Below are 22134 nucleotides of genomic sequence, written 5' to 3'. Positions count from 1 at the left end.
TAAAGTTTGGCCTGGGTGGGTTGCCTGACCTTTGGAGGTCCTTACTAGTGGAATTTTCCCCTGAGCATGCTGACCCAAGGGGCTACTTTGCAAGTGACTGGAGCTGGTACTTAAATGGAACTAAGCAGACATTATTATGGTCACCAAGAAGTGGCAGCTCTCCAAATTTGCCTTCCCTCCCCTCCCCTCCTCCAGCAATCGGGAAAGACAGCATGAGTTCCAGTCACATAGGCAGCTCCAGTGCTCCAGTCTAGGATCAGCTGCTCCAAAGGCAAAATCCACTGAGGAAGATGCATCCTTCCCAGTAATGAGGTTGTGGGGGTAATCATTTCCAGGGTTAGCAGCTCGGATTCTCTTCCTGACTGTTGCAGCCAGCTCTGCTTCCTTCTTGGCCTCCTGTCTTCACAGACTGTAGATGATGGTACCCCACGAAGCAACTTGCAAAAGGGCAATCCCCGGGGGGGCTACACACATGAAATAGGAATTCTGGAACTGAAACCTTGAATGAATCTGTTCCCTGAGATCTTTGATTTTCAGAAACAAAAACTGAACTGACCTCTTTTGCTTAAAATAAGGAACATACCAAGTGATCAGGCATTTTAAAAGTGAGAAGCATGAAGTGTTACAGGAAGCTGTGACTCCTGGGATACAAATAATCACTTTGATGCACTGAGAGATGGAGCATGTTGGAACAGAAATAGTTCAGTCCCTTCTGTGTATTTCTTCTTGTAAGTTTTCAGTGTTTGCATGAATATTCATGATCGCAAAAGGAAGAGGTGCAAATGCCATGTAGGCTTCTATCACTACACCTCAATCCTGCCCTGTAGGTCTTTTCTATTCCAAAATTGATGTACCTCACAGTCTACCTTAGTTTTGCTGGGGGTCACGATCAAGAGCATTCTTAGAAGCCATGAAAGGAGGCAAGAGAAAGAGAAGAGAGCAGAGCAGGTTAATGGCTCATATATAGGGTTACCAGATTTCCTCTTAAAAAAAAAAAAAGAGGACACGACCCCGCCCCAGCCCCACCCTGTTCCGACCCCAGCTCTACCCGTCCCTGAGCTTGGAGCCGCATCTGGAGGGCTCCTGCGTATACACATACATCGACGCGCTGACATCACACGCATGCATGGATGCACGTGACATCCATGACCCTCCAGACGCAGCCCTGGGCTCGGGGCCTTTCGAAACCCAGACAAAGGGCCAAGTTTTGGAAATCCCTCTGGGCCCCTGGACGTGCCCAGGTTTTCCCACACTACCAAAGGACAAAGAGTTTCACTTAAGAACATCTCATGTTTGTTCTAGGAACTGGTACTGGTTGAAGAGGGAAGAGAGGGATGAGAAAGAGAGAAAAATAGAGACTATGAAGAGATAGGCACTTCTTAGTATATTAGGGGATGAAGGATGGAGAATAAAAACACAGAGACAAGTGAAAGCAAAGGAAAATGTAACAAATATGATTCTACTATTTAACACAATTTTTGTTCCTGGGCAATAAGCTCAGGATTCTCTAACTGGCACCAAACTCAGTTAAAAACACCGTTCAAATGATATTTTTAACTTGGTTTTGAGACGGCGCAATTGCTCCTACGTAGGCGCTTTAGGCCTAATTCCACTATGGGTGTGGCTAATGCTAGATTTGGTGTTAGGTGGCCTAAAACGCTAACATAGGCGCAATTCATGGCAAAGATAGGCACCGGAAATGTAGGCCCTGAAAACTCTGGCCTAACCATCAGTTACATGATTCTCTATAGCAGGGCTGCCCAAGTCCGGTCCTCGAGATCTACTGGCAGGCCAGGTTTTCAGGATATCCACAATGAATATGCATGAGAGAAATTTGCCTGCACTGCCTTCTTGGTATGCAAATCTCTCTCATGCATGTTCATTGTGGATATCCTGAAAACCTGGCCTGCCAGTAGTTCTTAAGGACCGAACTTGGTCAGCCCTACTCTATAGGGTGCCATCACATAATTGGCGGCCAATGATATTGGCACCCTATAGAAAATCCAGGTCTAAGTGTAAGTTCCTAATTGCTCATGCCTAAAAACCATAGAAAATGTCTTATTCCCATAAAACTTTGCTTTTGTGACCAGAATAGTCACATTTTGCAATTTACCTATTTAAAATGTGAAAATGATGAATTTTCAAATTTTCATTCTTATACAGTCATAAAAAGCAACAATTAACATAGAAACATGATGGCAGTTAAAGGCCAAATGACCCATCTAGTCTGCCTATCTGCAGTAACCATTATCTCTTCCTCTCACTAAGAGATCCCATGTGCCTATCCCAAACTTTCTTGAATTCAGACATAGTCTCTTTCTCCACCACCTCTTCTGGGAGACTGTTCCACGCATCTACCACCCTTTCCGTAAAATAGTATTTCCTCAGATTACTCCTGAGCCTATCACTTTTTAACTTCATCCTATGCCCTCTCATTGCAGAGTTTCCTTTCAAATGAAAGAGACCCGACTCCTGCGCATTTACATTACGTAGGTATTTAAACATCTCTATCATATCTCCCCTCTCCCATCTTTCCTCCAAAGTATACAGATTGAGAGCTTTAAGTCTGTCCCCATACACTCTATCACGAAGACCACACACCATTTTAGTAGCCTTCTTCTGGACCAACTCCATCCTTTTTATATCTTTTTGAAGGTTCGACCTCCAGAATTGTACACAATATTCTAAATGAGGTCTCACCAGAGTCTTATACAGGGGCATCAATACCTCTTTTTTCCTACTGTCTATACCTCTCCCTATGCACCCTAGTATCCTAGCTTTCACCGTCACCTTTTCAACCTGTTTGGACACCTTAAGATTATCACATACAATCACATCCAAGTCCCATTCCTCTTTCATGCACATAAGTTCCCTACTACTAAACTGTACCGTTCCTTCGTGTTTCTTAACATTAAATCTTAACTGCCAAATTTCAGACCATTCTTCAAGGTTCGCTAGTTTCTTCCTCATGTCATTCACACCATTAGGGGTGTCTACTCTACTGCAGATTTTGGTATCATCTGCAAAGAGGCAAATCTTACCTGACAGCCCTTCAGCAATATCACTTACAAGAATATTAAAACGAACAGGCAGGCCCAAGAACCGAACCTTGAGGCACACCACTGGTAACATCCCTTTCCTCAGAGCGATGTCCTCTGTCGCCTTCCACTCAACCAGTTCCTGATCCAGTCCTTCACTAGGAGGCCCATCCCGAGGGCATTCAGTTCATTTATTAGAGATCAATGGAGAACACTGTCAAGGCTTTGCTTAAATCTAAATACACCACATGTAGCACACTCCCTCTATCCAGGTCTCTGGTCATCCAGTCAAGTCATTGAGGTCTTTTTGGTTTGGAGGGTATGGGTTTCTCTCATCAGCTGCACCACTGATATTGTAAACTGGATCTACAATGTCTTCCTCACTCTCTGACTTGCTGCTCTCTTCTGAAGATAGCTGCTCTCTCTCTCTCTCTGGAGGAGTGGGTATGGGGAGCTCAGGGTGATGGATGAAGGAATGTCCAGATATGTGATTCCAGATGCATTCATGCTAGTTTGACGTTTGGAAGGGTCTATAATGCAGAAGTAGCAGTTGCTTGAGTGGTCAGTGGGATCCTGCCAAATTCTTGGGATAGCAAACTTCATGGCTCTCTTTTCCCCTCAGTACCATCCTGGAGAAGAACAAAATGAAATTGTGGTATTGAAAACAATGAATATGATATATATTCAAATAATGTTGACAATTTTAAAAATTAGAAATTTTAGAGCAGGAAATTCCACTATCCTAGTGAGAAACAAACTTGGCTTACCTTCCAGTTTTTTGGGGCAGTGCACAAGGTTTGTCTTGATCCCCGACAGACATGCCGAAATATGCCTTATAGGCATCACACAACTTAGCAGATGCTTCTATCTTGTTTTGATTAAATTGGCCGCATACATAACCCTCATCTGCCGGATGTTTGCGCCTTAGTAAAAGGGCCCCTAAGTTTACTCAGCTTGGAAGCAATCTAGAATGTTCTGCAAAAAACGTAAATTTTCAAATATCAATGTCCTGTACTTTTGTGGCATAGGCAATTAAGAAAAAACACTTATTATCCAGGAACAACAAAAATAAATTAAAGTCTTGTGTGTAGGGTTGTAGAACATGGTGGATCCACACCTAATTGAGGCGGTGTAAGTCCTCGCCCCCCAAATTGGACACGAACCTTGTTGCTATGCTGGGGTTCTTAAATGATGCCCAACTTGGAATGTCATTTTTTTTCAGGGCCTGAATTTATGTGCCACTTACAGAATCCAGCCCCTTACTTTTTGTATGTTATATTCATTTCTTCTGTTAATTTTCGATACCGTTCTCCCAGGGGAGCTTAGAACAGTTTACATGAGTTTGTTCAGGTACTCAAACATTTTTCCTTGTCTGTCCCAGTAGGCTCACAATGTGTCTAATGGACCTGGGGCAATGGGAGGATTAGGTGACTTGCTCAGGGTCAAAAGGAGCAGTGTGGGTTTGAACCCACAACTCCAGGGTGCTACGCCACACTCTTCCCAACCTCCAACCTTAACCGTGAGAATAATCTAAACCAGTACATCAACCTTGAAATGTGTCTGGTAGCACTGGCTTCAAATACAAAGCCAGTAAAGGAGAACGGAAGATAGTTCACCCTTTGTGTAGAATCCGAAGGGTGACAGAAGTAGTCTCAATGAGTTTTGGAGGACTTATGTGGTACCAACCTCAAACCAAAAACTAACCTCTGAAATAGAACAAGGGGTTTTGAAACATAAACTCAAAAGCCAAAGAACAAAAACCAGCTTGAAAACGCTTAAATAAGAAATTAGGGCAACTAAAACCAGCTTGACGTATCAATGAACCAGCAAAAACTCACCCGCTTGTAGAAGGCAGCAGTAGTAGGATCTCCTTATTCTAACAGCTTCATCCCCAATATTTATTTATTTGGTTTTATATCCTGTCCTTCAACGGGTTACAAGTTTACCTACATAATAAAGTGTATTTATACAAATTGATGGCAAACATGGAAAAAACATTGTCTGACAAAGCACGGTACAACATATGTCAAAGCATGGTATGGTGAAACTTAGCATGGTGAGCATAGTATGGCAAACCTACGTAACATGATAAAACCTAGCACAGTAGACGTGGCATGGCAAACATTGTGTGAGAAATCATCGCATGGCAAACGTAGTATGGAAGATGCGACGTATAGTAAAGTGTGAGAGAGATGGTGACAGTACGACAAAGTGTGGCAAAACCTGGCATGGTCAGACATGGTACATAATGCCAGGGGCTCATGCTTAGCACTGGAGACTGTACATTATACCAAGTCTTCCCCAGGGCTGTGAGTGATCAAGGTCAAATAAAACCAAAGTAAAAGGGCGCATCAGGTACTAGAATATTCTTGGGGGTCAAAGTGTAATATGCCACGACAGGCCGTCTGGCAAGACTTCATATATTCATTACTTATTGTAAAAGAATTTCTCTATTCACCAGCAAGGACCACTTTACTCTCTAGTGTCAGCTGAGTCACGTCGAAATGTTGCTTCAATAACATGAAAACAGGCACAGAAAGTAATCTTTATTAGAAGTACTAGGAAGTCAATCTTCAATACTACTTGAAGTCCCTAACAGCTGGCTATATCTTTACCAACTAAGGTAAATACATGTTCAGTCCTAGTCAGTCAGCTGGTTTTATCCGAAAATAATCCTTCCTTTAGCATCAATGACATAGTTACACCACATGAGGCTACAAGAGGACATGGGCTGCATAATTCCTTAAGCTAAGCAGGCAGGTCCTTCAAGAGCTCATTACACACAAGAAATCCTTCAAGCCTCCTATCCCCCTCCTTCCTTCATGATCAAAAAGCTTTTAATCCCCTCTGCAGACCACCAAGTGGCAAGCAGAATCCTGATTTCACTTGAACACTAAGGGTGTCCCCACCTCCACCATTCCAGAGGCTTATCCTCACCAGTGGGAGAGATGTGAGAATCCACCTTCCTGAACTGCACTTACTTGTACCTGAGTGTAGACTGCCCTGAGGGCAAAGAAATTCAATTTGTAAAAAACCTGCTGCTCACTGGTGAATGGCGCCTCCTACAGGCTCTTCAAGAAGCAACTGATTTCCTTTTTCTATGATGAGAGATTTCAAGGGGAGGAGGAATGTTACCCTTGTTTAATGAGATAGCCCTTGAGACTGTATCTTCCAGAGCCTCTTGTGGTTCTATCTAGGTTTAGCTGGCCAGCGAGTGATTACATTAAGGTCATATGACCCAGAATTCAGGAATGAGCAAAACAGCCACACTGTATTTCAGAGAGAAACCAGCGAACTCCCTGACCTGTCTGACGACAGTTAAAGACCTGAATGGGCCAGCGGGATAAAATACTTGATCAGGGATTAGAAATGAGAAGGAGCCGTATGTGCTGGGAGGTGAGAGGCTGATATGCAGAAGGGATGAGGAACTTTGGAGTGAGAGTGTCCCAAGATCATCTAAAGGCAAAGAAACAGTGTGACAAGCCAGTGGCTGTTGCCAGAAGGATGCTAGGCTGTATAGAAAGAGGCGTAACTAGTAGAAGAAAGAAGGTGTTGATGCCCCTGTACAGGTCGATGGTGAGGCCTCACTTGGAGTATTGTGTTCAGTTTTGGAAACCGTATCTGGTGAAGGAGACAAGAAGACTTGAAGCGGTCCAGAGAAAGGCGAAGAAAATGGTAGGAGGTTTGTGCCAAAAGACGTATGAGGAGAGACTGGAAACCCTGAATATGTATATCCTAGAGGTAGGATGGGACAGATGCGGTTGAGCACTAATACACGGGGACAGCCTTGATAGAGCCTGCACGACGAAACATGATGGCAAAAGTCCCCAGCCGACTAAACTGAATATAAAAGATAAGTGGCTTTTCAATAAATATTTATCTACATAAGTAAAAGCACAAAGAAAAAAATATATATATATATAAACTATAAAAAAAAAAAAAAAAAAGAACTATAAGTAAGGATAATGTTGAGGATGAATGACCTATCTGAAATCCTTAAAATGAAGCATGCTGGTATAATTGCATGATATGTGGTCAGTCTGTTACCCCTAGAGGAAAGGCAGGACATGGGAGATATGATTCAGACGTTCAAATACTAGAAAGGTATTAACGTAGAACAAAATCTTTTCTAGAGAAAGGAAAATGGTAAAACCAGAGGACATAATTTGAGGTTGAGGGGTGGTAGATTCAAGAGTAATGTTAGGAAATTCTTCTTTACGAAGAGGGTGGTGGATGCCTGGAATGCGCTCCCGAGGGAGGTGGTGGAGAGGAAAACGGTGACAGAATTCAAAAAAGCATGGGATGAACACAGAGGATCTAGAATCAGAAAATAATGGTATATATTGAAGAACTAAGGCCAGTACTGCATGGTCTGGGTCCTATACGCAGATGCACACCAGATGGCCCTGATCTTACCAGCTTTTCAAAACACGGACAAAGTGTTGGGTTTTGAAAAGCCATCTGGATGCCCAGAGGACATGTCCGGGTAAATCCAGAAGTCTGGTAACCCTACTCTGAGGTTAATTGATAAAAGTTCGTGCAGGTTACAACTCCTCTGAGGCCTAGTGCGTGCATATGCAGCCAGAATAAGTGCAGGTGTGCACATGTCATAAAATATTCACATAGTACTCACGCAAGTGCTGAGCCTCATGCCATCCTGCCTGCTTTCTGCCCCGGGATGGATTATCCAGGCAATGTTAGAAACATCTATTTGAGCACATAAAATGCTGTTGTACATTTTGAAGCTGCTTATAAGATTAACCCTGGTATGGATTTATTAGAGTAGGTTGCAAATACTCTCCACAGGCCTGATCAAGAAGAACTTTCAAGTGTACCTGGATAAGTTAAACATAGAGTATGATGGCAGAAAAGGGCCGGTGGCCCAACAAGTCTGCCCACTCAAGAACCCTCCCTTCTTTGAGAGTCTATCTTTTAAGTATAACTCTGCAGCAACCCCACCTGTTTTCCCAACATCTCTTGAAGACGAGCAGGTTACTGGCCTCGACTACCTGACGTGGAAGACCATTCCATCGATCAATCACCCTGTCGGTGAAGAAATATTTCCTAGTGTCACCATGAAATCTTCCCCCCTTAAGTTTTAGCGGATGCCCTCCGTGGGACCCATAAGAAAAAAAGATTTCTTCCTCCACCTCAATGTGGCCCTTGATGCATTTGAATGTTTCTATCATGTCCCCCCTTTCTCAGCACTCTTTGAGAGAGTACAAGCGCAGTCTGCTCAGACGTTTTTCATATGGGAGATCTTTAAGTCCCGAGACCATCCTAGTGGCCATTCTCTGGATTGACTCTATTCTCTTCACATCCTTTTGATAGTGTGGCCTCCAAAACTGGACACAGTACTCCAGGTGAGGTCTCACCATGGATCGGTATAACGGCAGTATGACTTCAGGCTTTCGGCTGATAAAGCTCCTTCTGATGCAACCCAGCATTTGTCTAGCCTTGGCTGAAGCTTTCTCCACCTGATTGGCAGCTTTCATATCTTCCCAGATGATTACTCCCAAGTCCCTTTCTGCAACAGTTCTTGTTAAGTTCTCACCGTTCAAGGTGTATGTTCTGCATGGATTTCCGTTACCAAGATGCATTACCTTATATTTTTGGGCATTAAAATTTAGTTGCCAAGTACTGGACCATTGTTCTAGTAAAACTAGATCCTGCTCCATAGTGTTGGGCGTGGTTTCACTGTCAGGTTCTGTTGCCTTGCCCACAACGTTGCATAGTTTAGTGTCATTGGTAAGTAATGTAAATTTGCCTCGAAGTCCCTGAGTTAGATCCCTTACAAAAATATTAAATAGCATCGGACCCAAGACCGAGCCCTGCGGGACTCCACTGGTCACTCTCGACATTTTTGATGGAATACCGTTTACTATTACCCTTTGAAGTCTGCTGCTAAGTCAGTCTTCTACCCATTTTGCTAGTGTTTCTCCTAGTCCTATCGCGTGTATCTTGTTCAATAACCTACGGTGTAGGACACTATCAAAAGCCTTACTGAAGTCTAAATACACGATGTCCAGGGACTCTCCCCCGTCCAGTTTTTTGTTACCCAGTCAAAGAAGCTTATCAGATTGGATTGACAAGACCTTCCCTTTGTAAAGCCATGCTGGTGGGGATCCCTTAATCTTTCGTCGTCCAGAATAGTGTCCAATCTATTTTTAATCAATGTTTCCATGAGTTTACTCACTATTGATGTGAGACTCACCGGTCTGTAATTTTCAGCCTCTGACCTGCATCCCTTTTTGTGGAATGGAATAACGTTAGCAGTTTTCCAGTCCAAGGGAACTTTTCCCTTGCTTAGGGAAAGATTGAAAAGCTCGGCTAACGGTTCTGCCAGGACATCTCTCAATTCTTGAAGTACTCTGGGGTGTAGATTATCCGGGCCCATAGCTTTGCTTACCTTTAATTTTGATAGCTCGTGGTAGACGTTGCACGCTGTAAATTCCATGTCCTGGAATGGGTCCTCTGAGCTCCCCTTTGTCTGTAGCTGAGGTCTGGATCCTGGCGCTTCGCAGGTGAAGACTGAGCAGAAGTAGTTATTGAGTAGTTCTGCTTTGTCTGCGTTCGAATCTGCAAAGCTACCATCAGGTTTCTTTAGGCGCCCAATACCGCTTGTGTTCTTCTTCCTGTCGCTAATGTATTTAAAAAAAGATTTCTCCCCTTTTTTAACCTGCCTAGCTATGTTTTTTTCCATCCGGAGTTTGGTCTCTCTGACTGTCGCTTTAACTTTTCTAGATTTCGCCAGGTAGGTTTCTTTAGATTCCGGTCATTGTGATTATTTGTAGGTTACGAAAGCTTTTTTCTTTTGCTTTACTAGTTCTGAGATCTCCGCAGAGAACCACTGTGGTCTATTTTTTCTGCGTTGTTTGCTCACGGTCTTTATGTATCTGTCTTTAGTGCCTCTTGCAGAGTAGATTTCAGAGTTGTCCAGAGCACCTCTACATTGTCCGTCATGTCTGGTTTTGCAGCGCTTTGTAGACATATTCCCCCATGCCCTGAAAGTTAGTTCCTTTAAAATTTAGGACCTTAGTCGATGTATTCGACCTAGTGGTCCCTTTCTTGAGGTGGAACCACACCATGTTGTGGTCGCTGGAGGCCAAGGTTTCTCCCACCGATACCTCTGTGACACTACCTCCATTGGTGAGTAACAGGTCCAGGATTGCCTGATCCCTGGTGGGTTCTAGTACCATCTGTTTGAGGCGTGCTCCTCGCATGGCGGCTAGTAGCCTCTTGCTGCCGCTGGTAGTAGTGGAGGGTTTGTTCCAGTCCACATCAGGCATATTGAAGTCTCCCATCAGCACTGTATCTCCACACAGTGTGATGGTCTCAATATTGTCAATTAGTTCATCGTCTGCATCCTCCCTTTGTCTTGGTGGTCTGTATACAACACCAAGGTACAGGCATTTGTTATTGCCCCTGGCAAGGTTCACCCAGAGAGATTCTCCCTTATACTTGACGTCTGTGATTCTAATAACTTTGATGTCTTCTCTAATGTACAGAGCTACTCCTCCTCCTGATTTGCCTTCTCTGTCGCGATGGAGTAAGTTATATCCTGGTACAACCATATCGCATCCGTGGGACTCCGAGAACCACATTTCTGATATCGCCACTACATCAAGGTCAGCGTTCCTCATTTCTGCTTCTAGATCCAGAATTTTATTGCCCAAGCTGCGGGCATTAGCATACATGGCTGTCCATACTTTTTGTTTGTATGGAGTGTTATCTGGCCGAGATAGTTTGTCTCTTTTAGTCTTGCTTTTGTCGCCCTTATTATTGCCTTTGTCTCCTTTAGTAATATCCCCCACTTTATCGACTTGATTACTCACCTCTGGCTCCCCTGACTCCAAGATGGAATCACTGTCTCTCCTTCTGCCTCTTGCTTTATCGACTCGAATACTTACCCCAGATGCTAAGTCTCTGTCTCTCGCTCTGGCTCCCTGTGAATTGACGCGAGATAATTTGCTTTCCTCGATCATGCCTATGTCTCCTTTGGTATAGCCTCTGTCCCCTTTAGTATTCACGCGATTACTTACCTCAGATTCCAAGATGGAGTTACTTACCCTACCAGTGTGAGAGTGGGTCCCCTCCCCCGGCTCACCTAGTTTAAAGCCTTCCGGAGCAGGTGGGCCAGGCGTCGTCCCAGGACGTTCTTCCCTCTTCTGGTTAGGTGTAGCCCATCTGGTCCCTGCAGTCCCTGAAGTGCCTCTCCGTGGTCCAGGAAGCCGAACTTCATCTTTTTGCACCATCCCCGTAGCCATTCGTTAGTCCTCTGGATCCGTTCTTTTCTAGCGCTCCCCTTGTTTCTTACTGGTAGGATGGAGGAAAAGACCCCCTGTGCTTCCAATTGCTTCAGCTTCTCACCTAGTGCTCTGAAGTCTTCCGGTATCTTCTCCGGTGAGTTCCTGGCAGTGTCGTTTGTCCCAACGTGGATGAGGAGCATTGGGTAGTGGTCTTGGGGCTTGATTACTTTTCCTATGCAGGTAGTCACATCCCGGATCCTAGTAGACAGCAGACCTCTCTTGATTGTAGATCTGGTCTGCATACCGGTCTCTCGGTTCCCTGCAGCATAGAGTCCCCAATGACAACCACTCTGCGCTTCTTGGGGGGGGTTGCTGATTCGTTGCTTCTTGAGTTGGGGTCGCCTGCTTGGTTTCAAGATTACACTCCTGGATGTCCTCCTGACAATCCTCCTGAGTTCTGCTGGTGGGTCTTTCTTGTAGGAGCTGAAATCTGTTGCTCAGGGTGATCTGCGTTGTCGATGTGAGATTGCTGTGCTTGCTTGAAGATAACCAAGAGGAGGACTGCCTTCTGTGTTTGCTTGCAGAGGTGACTAGTTGCCAGGTGTCATCGTCTTGAGTCTCTTGTACCCCAGTCGTTACTTCCAAAGCTGCATGTCTGGTTGGTTCGGGTGTCTTGAGGATGGACCTATCTTCATGCACTTGCTCAGAGACTTGAGACAGTTCTTGGAGGACATCGTCAATGAATGCCTTGCCCTCCCGGATACTTCTTAGCCGCTACACTTCTTCCCTCAGACTCGTCAGTTCTTGCAGGATGTCTCCGTTGGGCTGTTGCTGGGTGTCCTCTTCTGTCTGCACGGAGACTGAAGTCTTCAGTTGGGGCTCCGTTTCGGTCTGTACAGCGATCTCCGTCATCCATCGGGAGGGGTCCTCTTCGGTCTGCACGGAGACTGTTGCTTTCATCTTCATCTGGATCTCTTTGGCAGCCGGGGCGTTGATCTTGACTGTAGTCTTGGTGCTTCTTGTCTTCCCTGCCATTCCTGATCTTGTCTTTTCCACTTGGGCGTGTACTCCAGTTGTCTGTGTGTTGGTTAGTCTGCCTGTTGTGTGTTGGTTAGCCCAGTGTTTTTCAACCTTTTTACATCCGTGGAACGGTAGAAATAAAATAATTATTTTGTGGACTGGCAAATTACTAGGACTAAAATTTAAAAACCCCGTTTCCGCCCCATCTCTGTGAGCTCGGTCACCTCAGTAACTATAGATAAATATAGTGCAAAATATAGACAGCAGATATAAATTTTCAAAACTGATATGTTTTGATCACTAAATTGAAAATAAAATCACTTTTCCTACCTTTGCTGTCTGGTGATTGATTTCATGAGTCTCTGGTTGCGTTTCCTTCTGTCTGTGTATCCTTTCTTTCATTTCTTTCTTTCTGCACTCAGGCCCAAGAATTGTTCCTTTCTATTCCCTCCCTCTTTCCTTCCTATGTCCTTAGTGCCCCCGGTGCCTCCTTCCCATGTCCTTAGTGCCCCTTCCTATCTTTAGTGCCCCCAGTGCCTCCTTCCCATGTCTTTAGTGCCCCCAGTGCCTCCTTCCCATGTCCTTAGTGCCCCTTCCTGTCTTTAGTGCCCCCAGTGCATCCTTCCCATGTCTTTAGTGCCCCCAATGCATCCTTCCCATGTCTCTAGTGCCCCCAGTGCCTCCTTCCCATATCCTTAGTGCCCCTTCCTGTCTTTAGTGCCCCCAGTGCCTCCTTCCCATGTCTTTAGTGCCCCCGGTGCCTCCTTCCCATGTCCTTAGTGCCCCTTCCTGTCTTTAGTGCCCCCAGTGCATCCTTCCCATGTCTTTAGTGCCCCAGTGCCTCCTTCCCAAGTCCTTAGTGCCCCTTCCTATATCTTTAGTGCCCCCAGTGCCTCCTTCCCATGTCTTTAGTGCCCCAGTGCCTCCTTCCCAAGTCCTTAGTGCCCCTTCCTATATCTTTAGTGCCCCCTATGCCTCCGTCCTATGTCCCTCTCACTGCCTTCCACACTTTGTCCCACCGCCACCCCCGAAGCCAGCATGCCTGCTTGTCTACCTCTCTCCCTCCCTCCCTGGCCAAAGCCAGCCTGCTAGCCTGCCTACCTCTTTCCCTCCATGCCTCACAAAAAAAAAAAAAAGCCTCCCTCCTTCCTTTCCCCTGCTCTTACCGCCCTGCCGCTGCTGCTAAAGTCGACAAGAAATCTTCTTTCCGACGTCAATTCTGACGTCGGAGAGGATGTTCCGGGCCAGCCAGGCAGCGATTGGCTGGCCCAGAACGTCCTGTCCGACGTCAGAATTGACGTCGTAAAGAAGACTTCCTGTCGGCTTTAGCAGCAGCAGCAGGGCGGTAAGAGAAGGGGACCCGGGGAAAGGAAGGAGGGAGGGACAGGAAATGATCGCCTGTCCCGTTGTCCCCGAGCACAGCTTCGGGACGCTGTCCCGAAGCTGTGTGTGGGGACAACGGGACAGGAGGTCTGAAAATGGACCTATGACCATTTTAATCTTGCCGGCCGTGCGCGGACCGGCAGAAATTTTCTGTGGACTGGCAGTTGAAGAACAGTGGGTTAGCCTACCTGCTGTGTATTAGTCTGCCTGTTGCCTGTATGTTATATTACATGAGTATTTATGGATTACTGATATGCTTCAGAAGGAGTTCAATGCGATTATCATTTAGAAGAGCCTGGCCATGTCCAGAATTTAGATTATTTCATTAGAATTCATGACATAGATAGCTTGGTTTGTGTTCATCTAGGCATATGGTGTGAAGAGAAGGTTGGCTATATCTGGTGTAATTTTGACATTACAGGTTCTGGTATTACTGAGTGTCACTTTCCTGGTTTGTAGGATGATGGGTATGTAGAGAGCTTAATCATCTATCGAGATGGTTTGTGTCTTGTTTGGGTTCGGTTGGTCATAGCTTGTTGTTTGTGGAGGGGATTAAGACATTTAACTCAACTCAGAAAAAAAAAAATCTTCATGGCAAGCCCAAAAGACAAAATCAATACAACAAAAATACACCTAAATGGTCATGATCATTCAATATCCAAAACTATAAAAATACTAGGAGTCACCCTAGACACCCACCTGACCTTGATCGAACACACAAACTCGGTGACCAAAAAATGCTTCCACACACTTTGGAAATTAAAAACCATCAAAAAATATTTCGAACCTCCATCTTTTATACTACTGGTTCAGTCACTGATCCTATCCACCTATCCTATTAGACTACTGCAATATCATCTATGTGGGTACACCCAAAAAAACTTTGAGAAAATTAAGGATAGTGCAAAACATGGCCGTCCGACTAATATTCGAACTAAAGAAAAGTGACCACATTAGTCCCTACTACAATCTGCTACACTGGTTGCCAATTGAGGCACAGATTTTATTCAAGTTTTCCTGCTTTTGCTATAAACTGGTGTGGGGAATGGCCCCAATATACCTATTACCTCACTTCGAACTTTACATCCCCACAAGGACAACCAGAAATCGCAACCTCTTTGCCTACCCAAAGATCATAGGTTGCAAATACAGAACCTTTCTGGATAGAACTTTTAAGTCAAGCTGGCAGACAGCAAACCTGGCTCGGCAACTTCACCGACAAAGCCAGGCAGATCTATGGCGCCTTTCGGAAAGAAATCAAGACCGCTCTGTTCAATAGATTTATTTCCCAGCCAGACAACGCCCCCCCCATCCTAAAACCTTTCTCTTTATGTTGATACTACACTTCTTCACAAATGTATTCTGTTCTTCTCTTGACTATTCAGTGTCTTCCACACCACCTGTATTCTGTAATTCGCTGACCATCCAGCCCCTTTGATGTAAAATGCTTAAGATTATACTGTAACCTATTTGTAACCTGTAAACACTGATTACTCAGTGACTTCCTACCTGTTCTCACCTTGCAATTCGCTGATTGTACAGCTCTCTTTCACTGTAAACTGCCTAGAAGTCGCAAGATTATGGCAGTATAGAAAAAATAAAGTTATTATTATTATTATTATTTTCCAAATAGATAGGTTTTTAGGCCTTTATGAAAGTTATGATAGGAGGGAGTGTTCATTAATCATGCTGGTAAAGGATTCCACCATTTTACTGCTAGGAATGGAAAGATTGTAGAGTGAAGAGTTTTGTATTTGAGTCCTCTAGGGTTTGGGAATCATTCTCATATGGTTGCTGATCAGGTTGTATTTGTCATTGGGTGTTACAGTATTTCTATTAAATTTAACCTGTAGTTTCAGGGTTACCATATTTGTGAAGACAAAAAGAAGGACAAATGACCACACCCATACTCCACCCACAGCACCCATTTCCTTGGTTCCCCTTCCCATTCTCTGTATTCTTTTAGTGCTTCTCTCTCTCCCTTCCTCCTCCCCTCCTCCCCCACAGGGGCTTCTCTCTCTTTTTCTTTCTCTCCTTCCAACCCCTCTCCTGTGGGTACTTCTTTCTCTCTCTCTCCACACAACCCTCAGCCCTCCCTCCCCCCCCCTTGCTGGTGTCCCTTTCTCTCCTTCTAACATCCTCTCCTGCTGTTTCTGTCTCTCCCCTCCCATCCAGCACTATCCTACTCCATGCTTTTTTCTCCAGCACTCTTGCCTTTCCATAATGTTTCCCCAGCCCTCTTTCCCTCGCACCATGCTGTTTCTCCAGCCTCCCTCCCTTCAAGCCCACTTCTCTCCCCTCCTCCAATGTTGTTTCCCCCTTAAGACATCTCTAGCTCCCAACTCCCCCACCTACCTCCTCCCAGGGCCCGGCTGCTGTAATTTAATCTTGGGGCTGCTGGCAACAGCAAAGAGGAGAGCCTGCAGTGACTTCCTGTTCCCATGTAGGCATGACCTGCAGAGAGACGACTTCCAGAGCAGGCTGGCAACAGCAGGCTCTCCTCATTGCTGCCGCCAAAAGATTAAATGACAGCAGCTGGGCTCGTTTTTTTAAAAAATGTCCAGGCAACCTGACTAAATTACCAGATTTTACTTATGTAAAATCTGGACCCATAGACCTGCCTCCAAGACCACCCAGCTCTATCCATCCCCATCTCGTTATATCCACACCATACCCCAACTTCACCCCCTAGCCCCCCTCCCCCCTCCACAGCCTGTTCTTGTCGGTTGGAAGAGCATCCGTGCATGCAACATGATGACATCACATGCACGCATGTGTGACATCACCGTTTTGCATGTGCGGATGCCTCTCCCAACGCGATCTGCTTTTCAAAACCCAGACAAAGTGCTAGGGTTTGAAAAGCCATCTGGACATGCCCTCTAAAAAGAAGACGTCTGGTAACCTATGTAATCTGGTGTTTTGCCATGGAAGATTACAAAGATCAATGGACATAGTTTAAAAATACCCCTTGGTTCAAAGGGGAGCCAGTGTAGTTTGAGGTTCAGGGGTATCATTTTGCCATATTTAGTTGCTGAGAAAATAAGTCTGGCTGCTGGTTTGTAGTTTTTTTCCATATATTTTCTTTGCATCCTACATAAGGACATTGCAGTCATGTATTTGGGATAGGACAAGTGACTGAACCAAGACATGAAAGTTTTCTTTGTCGAAACAATGCCAAATTCGTCTCCGTTTTCTCAACGTGGTGAATAGTTTCTTGGTTGTTGTTGAACATAATTCCTGGGATTCTCAGTTCCGATTCCAGTTTCAGTGGGACGTTACGCATTGGTGATTCTGGGTGGGCTTATCAGTAGAAATTTGGTTTTGTCTTTACTTAGTTTCATGTTGTCAGCGCAGTCAGCAACTAGATGAGTGACTTCCTGTATGATTTATTAATCTCTTTCTTGTAGAAAGGAATGTATATTGTAGTGTCGTCTGCGTAGGAGAAGTAAGTGAGGTCTTCCTTGTTGAAGGAGGGTCAGGGAGAATGATAAGCCTTGGGACATTCTGCTTGTTGCTGGCCATTCTTCTGATCTTTCTCCATCCATTTTTACGCTGTATGTTCTGTTTGTTAGAAATCCTTTCCCCTAGAAAGTGATGGGAGTTGATGGTCCACCGCATCAAATGCACTAGCTATGTCCAGTTGTCCGGTGCTCTGAGTAGTGTTTCAGTGCTGTGGAGGGACATTTTCAATAGGATGTCTAAGTCTGACTTTGAACATTTTGAGAAAAACATCCATTTAGGAATCCACAATACGTCTATCATTTTTCAAAAATGGCCCAGTTAGATGTTTTGTCCAGCTACACATCTAATTTTTTTGCCATTATAAAAAAAATCCGTCCAAGTTAAATCATCCAAAACAAGCTATTTGCATGTAGGAGGGGCCACATGCCAGCAGAGCAGTGGGGCACTGCTGTGAACTTCACATTACTGGTGTCAGGTGAGCCCTCTAAAACTCCCCCAAAACCTACTGCATCCACCTGTCTACCACCCCAGTAGCCCTTATGCCTGCAGGTGTCACCTATATGGCAATACGGTGGTTTGGGTGGGCTCACACTTTCCACCCAAGTTTACTAGTTAGGTTGCCATATGGGCCTGGGTCCTCTTCTCTGCAGTCCACTGCACTGCCCACCAGGCTACTCCAGAGACCTGCTAAGACTGGCCATAGAGACAGATATGTACTTTCATGCAGAAATTTGGGGGGGTGGGAGGGGGGTCAGTGACCACTGGGTAGTGTGTGGGGGCCATGTTTTCATCTTTCCAGTGGTCATCTAGTCAGTTTGGGGACTTTTTTGGCCCTTATTCATTTTAAAAACAGGTCTAGCCCAAACGTCCAAATTGTGCCCTGGACATTTTATAAAATGTTTGATTATCGCTGTGCCAACCCTAATCCCACCCAAAAATGCTTCTAACATGCCCGCTTAAGATTTAGACGCACTGGAGTCAAAACAACCAGAAAGACATGTAAAAAGTCAGTTTTGAAAATTGCGTAGCTGGTTTTTAGAAAGGTTTGGACAAGTTCCTGGAGGAAAAGTCCATAGTCTGCTATTGAGAAAGACATGGGGGATGTCACTGCTTGCCCTGGATCAGTAGCATGGAATGTTGTTACTCTTTGGGTTTTGGCCAGGTACTAGGGACCCGGACTGGCCACCGTGAGAACAGGCTACTGGGCTTGATGGACCATTGGTCTGACCCAGGAAGGCTATTCTTATGTTTTGACTAGTAAGACGCCCACGTGCCAGTTTATGCTGTCTTTCAGACGTCTATCTTTTTTTGAAAATGAGCCCCATATTGTTTTCTGAACCCAATCATATGATATCTAATAGTGTGTGTTGTTATGATTTGATTTTTTACGTTACATCTTATGAACACCAGTATTAACACCGTGATAGCAGTAAATTCGACAAACGGAGCTCATACTCCACACACCCTGGCTTAGACGTGAGGTTCATTCCTGCAACTCGGTTGATTACCATGATAAGAGTGTTTCTTTAATACTTAATTTCCATTTCAATGTGGAGGAAAATCACGTCTCTACTAATAAATGAAGGTTTTCAACTTACCACACATTAATTGTCAGAATTCACACATGTAAAATCTGTGCATGCTGGGAGATTTACACAAGGAAATGTTCACTACTGCAGGTCACTAGTGAATTTGAAGCAAACATAAAAAACATATGGGAGACCCAGGTCCACTGAGCCCAGCATCCTGTCTCTCCAGCAGGGCCATATCAAGCTGTAATTATGCCCTATGTGACTCTCCCCCTCAAAGCACATAAGACCCCTTCTCACAAGCCTCCCACCAAAAAGAACTCTTCCCCAAACCAGCCCAAAATCCATTTTCGGCCAAACCAGTATTTTTGACCATATTTTTGGTTTTGGACGAGAATGAACCTGTTTTCTCAGTAGAAGCCAAAACTTTGTGTGTTATCTTGTTTATCTCCCTTGCTCTTCCTCCCAGACTCCCCAAGTGTCTTCTGCCTTCCACCTGTAGGAGCCCAGATGGTCCAGAGCAGTGTTTTTCAACCGCCGGTCCGCAAAGATTTCAAATAATAAAGAACTTTAGTTTTGCATTTATTGAACAGGGCAAAAAACAGAAATATACAGTACTGAAGAGAGCATTTCATGCAGAAAGACCACACTAGAGAATGACACAGGGACAAATTTTTCTCCGTCCCTGAAGGAACTCATTTTCCCTTCCCTAAAGGTTTTTTGCCTGTCCCTGCCCCATTTCTACAAGCCCCATCCTCATCTGCACAAGCCTCAAACACTTTAAAATCATGTGTTCGAGCCCTGGCTTTATCGGTCTACTTCATACCAATTTTGGGTGAAAATGTGTTTGTCTGACCAATGCCTCAAATGTTTCCACTCTCCATCTACTCTTGGACATCAGTTTTGGTTTTGTACTCGGATCACTGCTTTTTGGCAGCAGCTTTGTGGTCATATTCAAACCATGTGGAATTACAAATTTGCTTTGGAGCCGGTGATGCTGTTTACGCTGGACCATATTCCCCTGTCTGGGGTTTCGGAGCTTTCTTGCTCGATCAGTGTTGTTGGGTAAGAAAGCGATTTTGCTATGCTGGATCTCCTCTGATTCTCCGACGCTCTCCCGTTGGCGCACTTTGATGATACACCAAGCATCCATGGAGAGGCTATGTTTTTCCTCGTTGGACTCTGCCCTGGGCCGGTCATTTTGTCTTTGTTGGACACTGTTTTGGGACACTAACACCCAGAGCTCGTAGTCACTTGTTGAATGTATGAGATTTTCTGTTGGGACTGCACTGGAATGGATTTTGTTTTTAGTTTTTGTTTAGGCTGTGGGATTGGGAGTGGGAGTGGGGCAGGGGGGGAGGCTCAGGTATACGGTGAAATTGGGATGTGTTCTGGTATCCAATTATTCTGTTGTACACCATGTATATTTGAGTATTTTGAATATTTCTGAAAATGCAATAAAATATATTCTTCAAAAATCATGTGTTCGAGGCATGTCTGGTTAACCCAGAGCTTACAGGAATGGGGCAGGGACAGCGACAACTCAGGGGGACAGGATGTGGAAATTGAGTTCCTGCGGGGGGGGGGACAGGGAAAAATTGTCCTCATAGAAACATAGAAACATAGAAAAAGACGGCAGATAAGGGGCCGCGGCCCATCTAGTCTGCCCACCCAACTGACCCTCCCCTATTTAGCTCTGTGCAGAGATCCCACGTGACGATCCCATTTCTTCTTAAAATCAGGCACGCTGCTCGCCTCGATCACCTGAAGTGGAAGTCTATTCCAGCGATCAACCACTCTTTCGGTGAAAAAGTATTTCCTGGTGTCGCCGTGCAATTTCCCGCCCCTGATTTTCCATGGATGTCCTCTTGTCACCATCGGACCTTTGAAAAAGAAGATATCTTCTTCTACCTCGATACGGCCCGTGAGGTATTTGAGCGTCTCGATCATGTCCCCCCCTCTCTCTGCGTTCCTCGAGTGAGTATAGCCGCAATTTATCCAGCCGTTCCTCGTACGGGAGATCCTTGAGTCCCGAGACCATCCGGGTGGCCATTCGCTGGACCGACTCAAGCCTCAGTGCATCCTTGCGGTAATGAGGCCTCCAGAATTGTACGCAGTATTCCAGATGAGGCCTCACCATGGATCTATACAATGGCATAATGACTTCAGGCTTGCGGCTGACGAAACTCCTACGTATACATCCCATGATCTGCCTAGCCTCATGTCATTCTCTAAATCACACTTACTCAGAACTGGACACTTGGAGAGTCACTCGTCCTGTCGTTCACATCACCCACTCAGTCCTGCTTGTCAATGCAATATTTCAGGAAAAGCGACTCTCCGGTAGAGGAAACCCAATGTTCATTCGCTTTTTTGAACGTACCATTGAGTTTTCCTCCACTGTTTGTTTATCCTTCATTATCACTATTTCAGAACTGGTGCACGGCGTTGTCTTTCAACAGTGGGTGATCTGACAATTAAATCATTTTTTAATTGTCAGCTTTGATCCTCTCGAGGCTCGATCATACTAATGCAATATTAGGAGCACTGACTGAAAGATATCTGCAATAATTACAGCTGCTACATAATTCAGGAGTTCGGTTGATGGGAGGACTGGGAAGCAGAGACCCTGAGCTTTCCAAGCCCTTGGTCATGACCCCTAATGGGGTCGTGAACCTTGGCTTTGGGGGTCACAACCTAGGTGGCCTCTCCTAGGCGCATCATTATTCTGCACCTCACACAATTTTATATGGCTGTAATCAGGGGGGACATAGCTACAAAAAGATTGGGAAGCACCGTTGGAAGGCCAGGACTAGGTGAAGTCAGCATTATTTAAAGTTTCATGTAGCATTTGGGCTTCACAGAAGGATTTGCTGTCTGCACCTGCCTGTAAGGCGTTTCATGAGACTTTTCAGTGGTAGCAGCATCTCCTCCGAGAATATTTGGAGGGAAACAAAGGATTTCCATTGTTGTAAGGGGAAGAATTTATGGCTTTTGTGGCAGATGTTTCCAAGTGACACAGATTAAGGGATGTAGAGGTAGGACTAGATGAGAAGCTTTGTTGCTGTAGAAAACATTGGGGCAGTTTTAGACTAAGAAGTTTTCAATGTTTATTTATTGAAGATCTTTTATACCTGGAATAAACTACCGCCACGCCCCTTCCCGTGTTCAAAAGTAGGCTGAAAACCCACCTTTTTGAGACCACCTTTAACTCATAACCCTCATCCCCTCTAACTGTAGCCTCCACCCTGGCATCCCCGCTTGTCTGTCTTGATTGTTGGGTCCCCCCTGCTCAAATGAGCTGACAGTCTCCTTCGTGACGCTGTGCTGCACTGGGTACGTCTGGTAGCGCTCTAGAAATAATTAATCGTAGAGGTAGACCGTGCAAGTGGTAGTATGAAAAGAATCCCAAAGCAGGGGCCTCAGTCCCCATCAGGCCTGGTGTCACTTCTG

The 22134-nt window shown here is 45.0% G+C and overlaps 1 protein-coding gene across 1 annotated transcript in view; it reads left to right on the top strand.

The window, feature by feature from the left end:
* The window catches only part of LOC117361042 (transmembrane protein FAM155B-like), a 106526-nt gene extending 94696 nt beyond the window's left edge, over positions 1-11830 (top strand). Inside the window, exon 2 of the mRNA XM_033945829.1 lies at positions 11768-11830. Coding sequence (XP_033801720.1) covers positions 11768-11830 — 63 coding nt within the window. The remainder of the gene's footprint in view (positions 1-11767) is intronic.
* The last annotated feature ends 10304 nt before the right edge of the window (positions 11831-22134 follow it).

This window comes from Geotrypetes seraphini, chromosome 5 (assembly GCF_902459505.1).
Source record: "Geotrypetes seraphini chromosome 5, aGeoSer1.1, whole genome shotgun sequence".
Lineage (NCBI taxonomy): Eukaryota > Metazoa > Chordata > Amphibia > Gymnophiona > Dermophiidae > Geotrypetes > Geotrypetes seraphini.
Note: the sequence above shows the minus strand (reverse complement) of the source record. Positions and strands in the feature narration are given on the sequence as shown.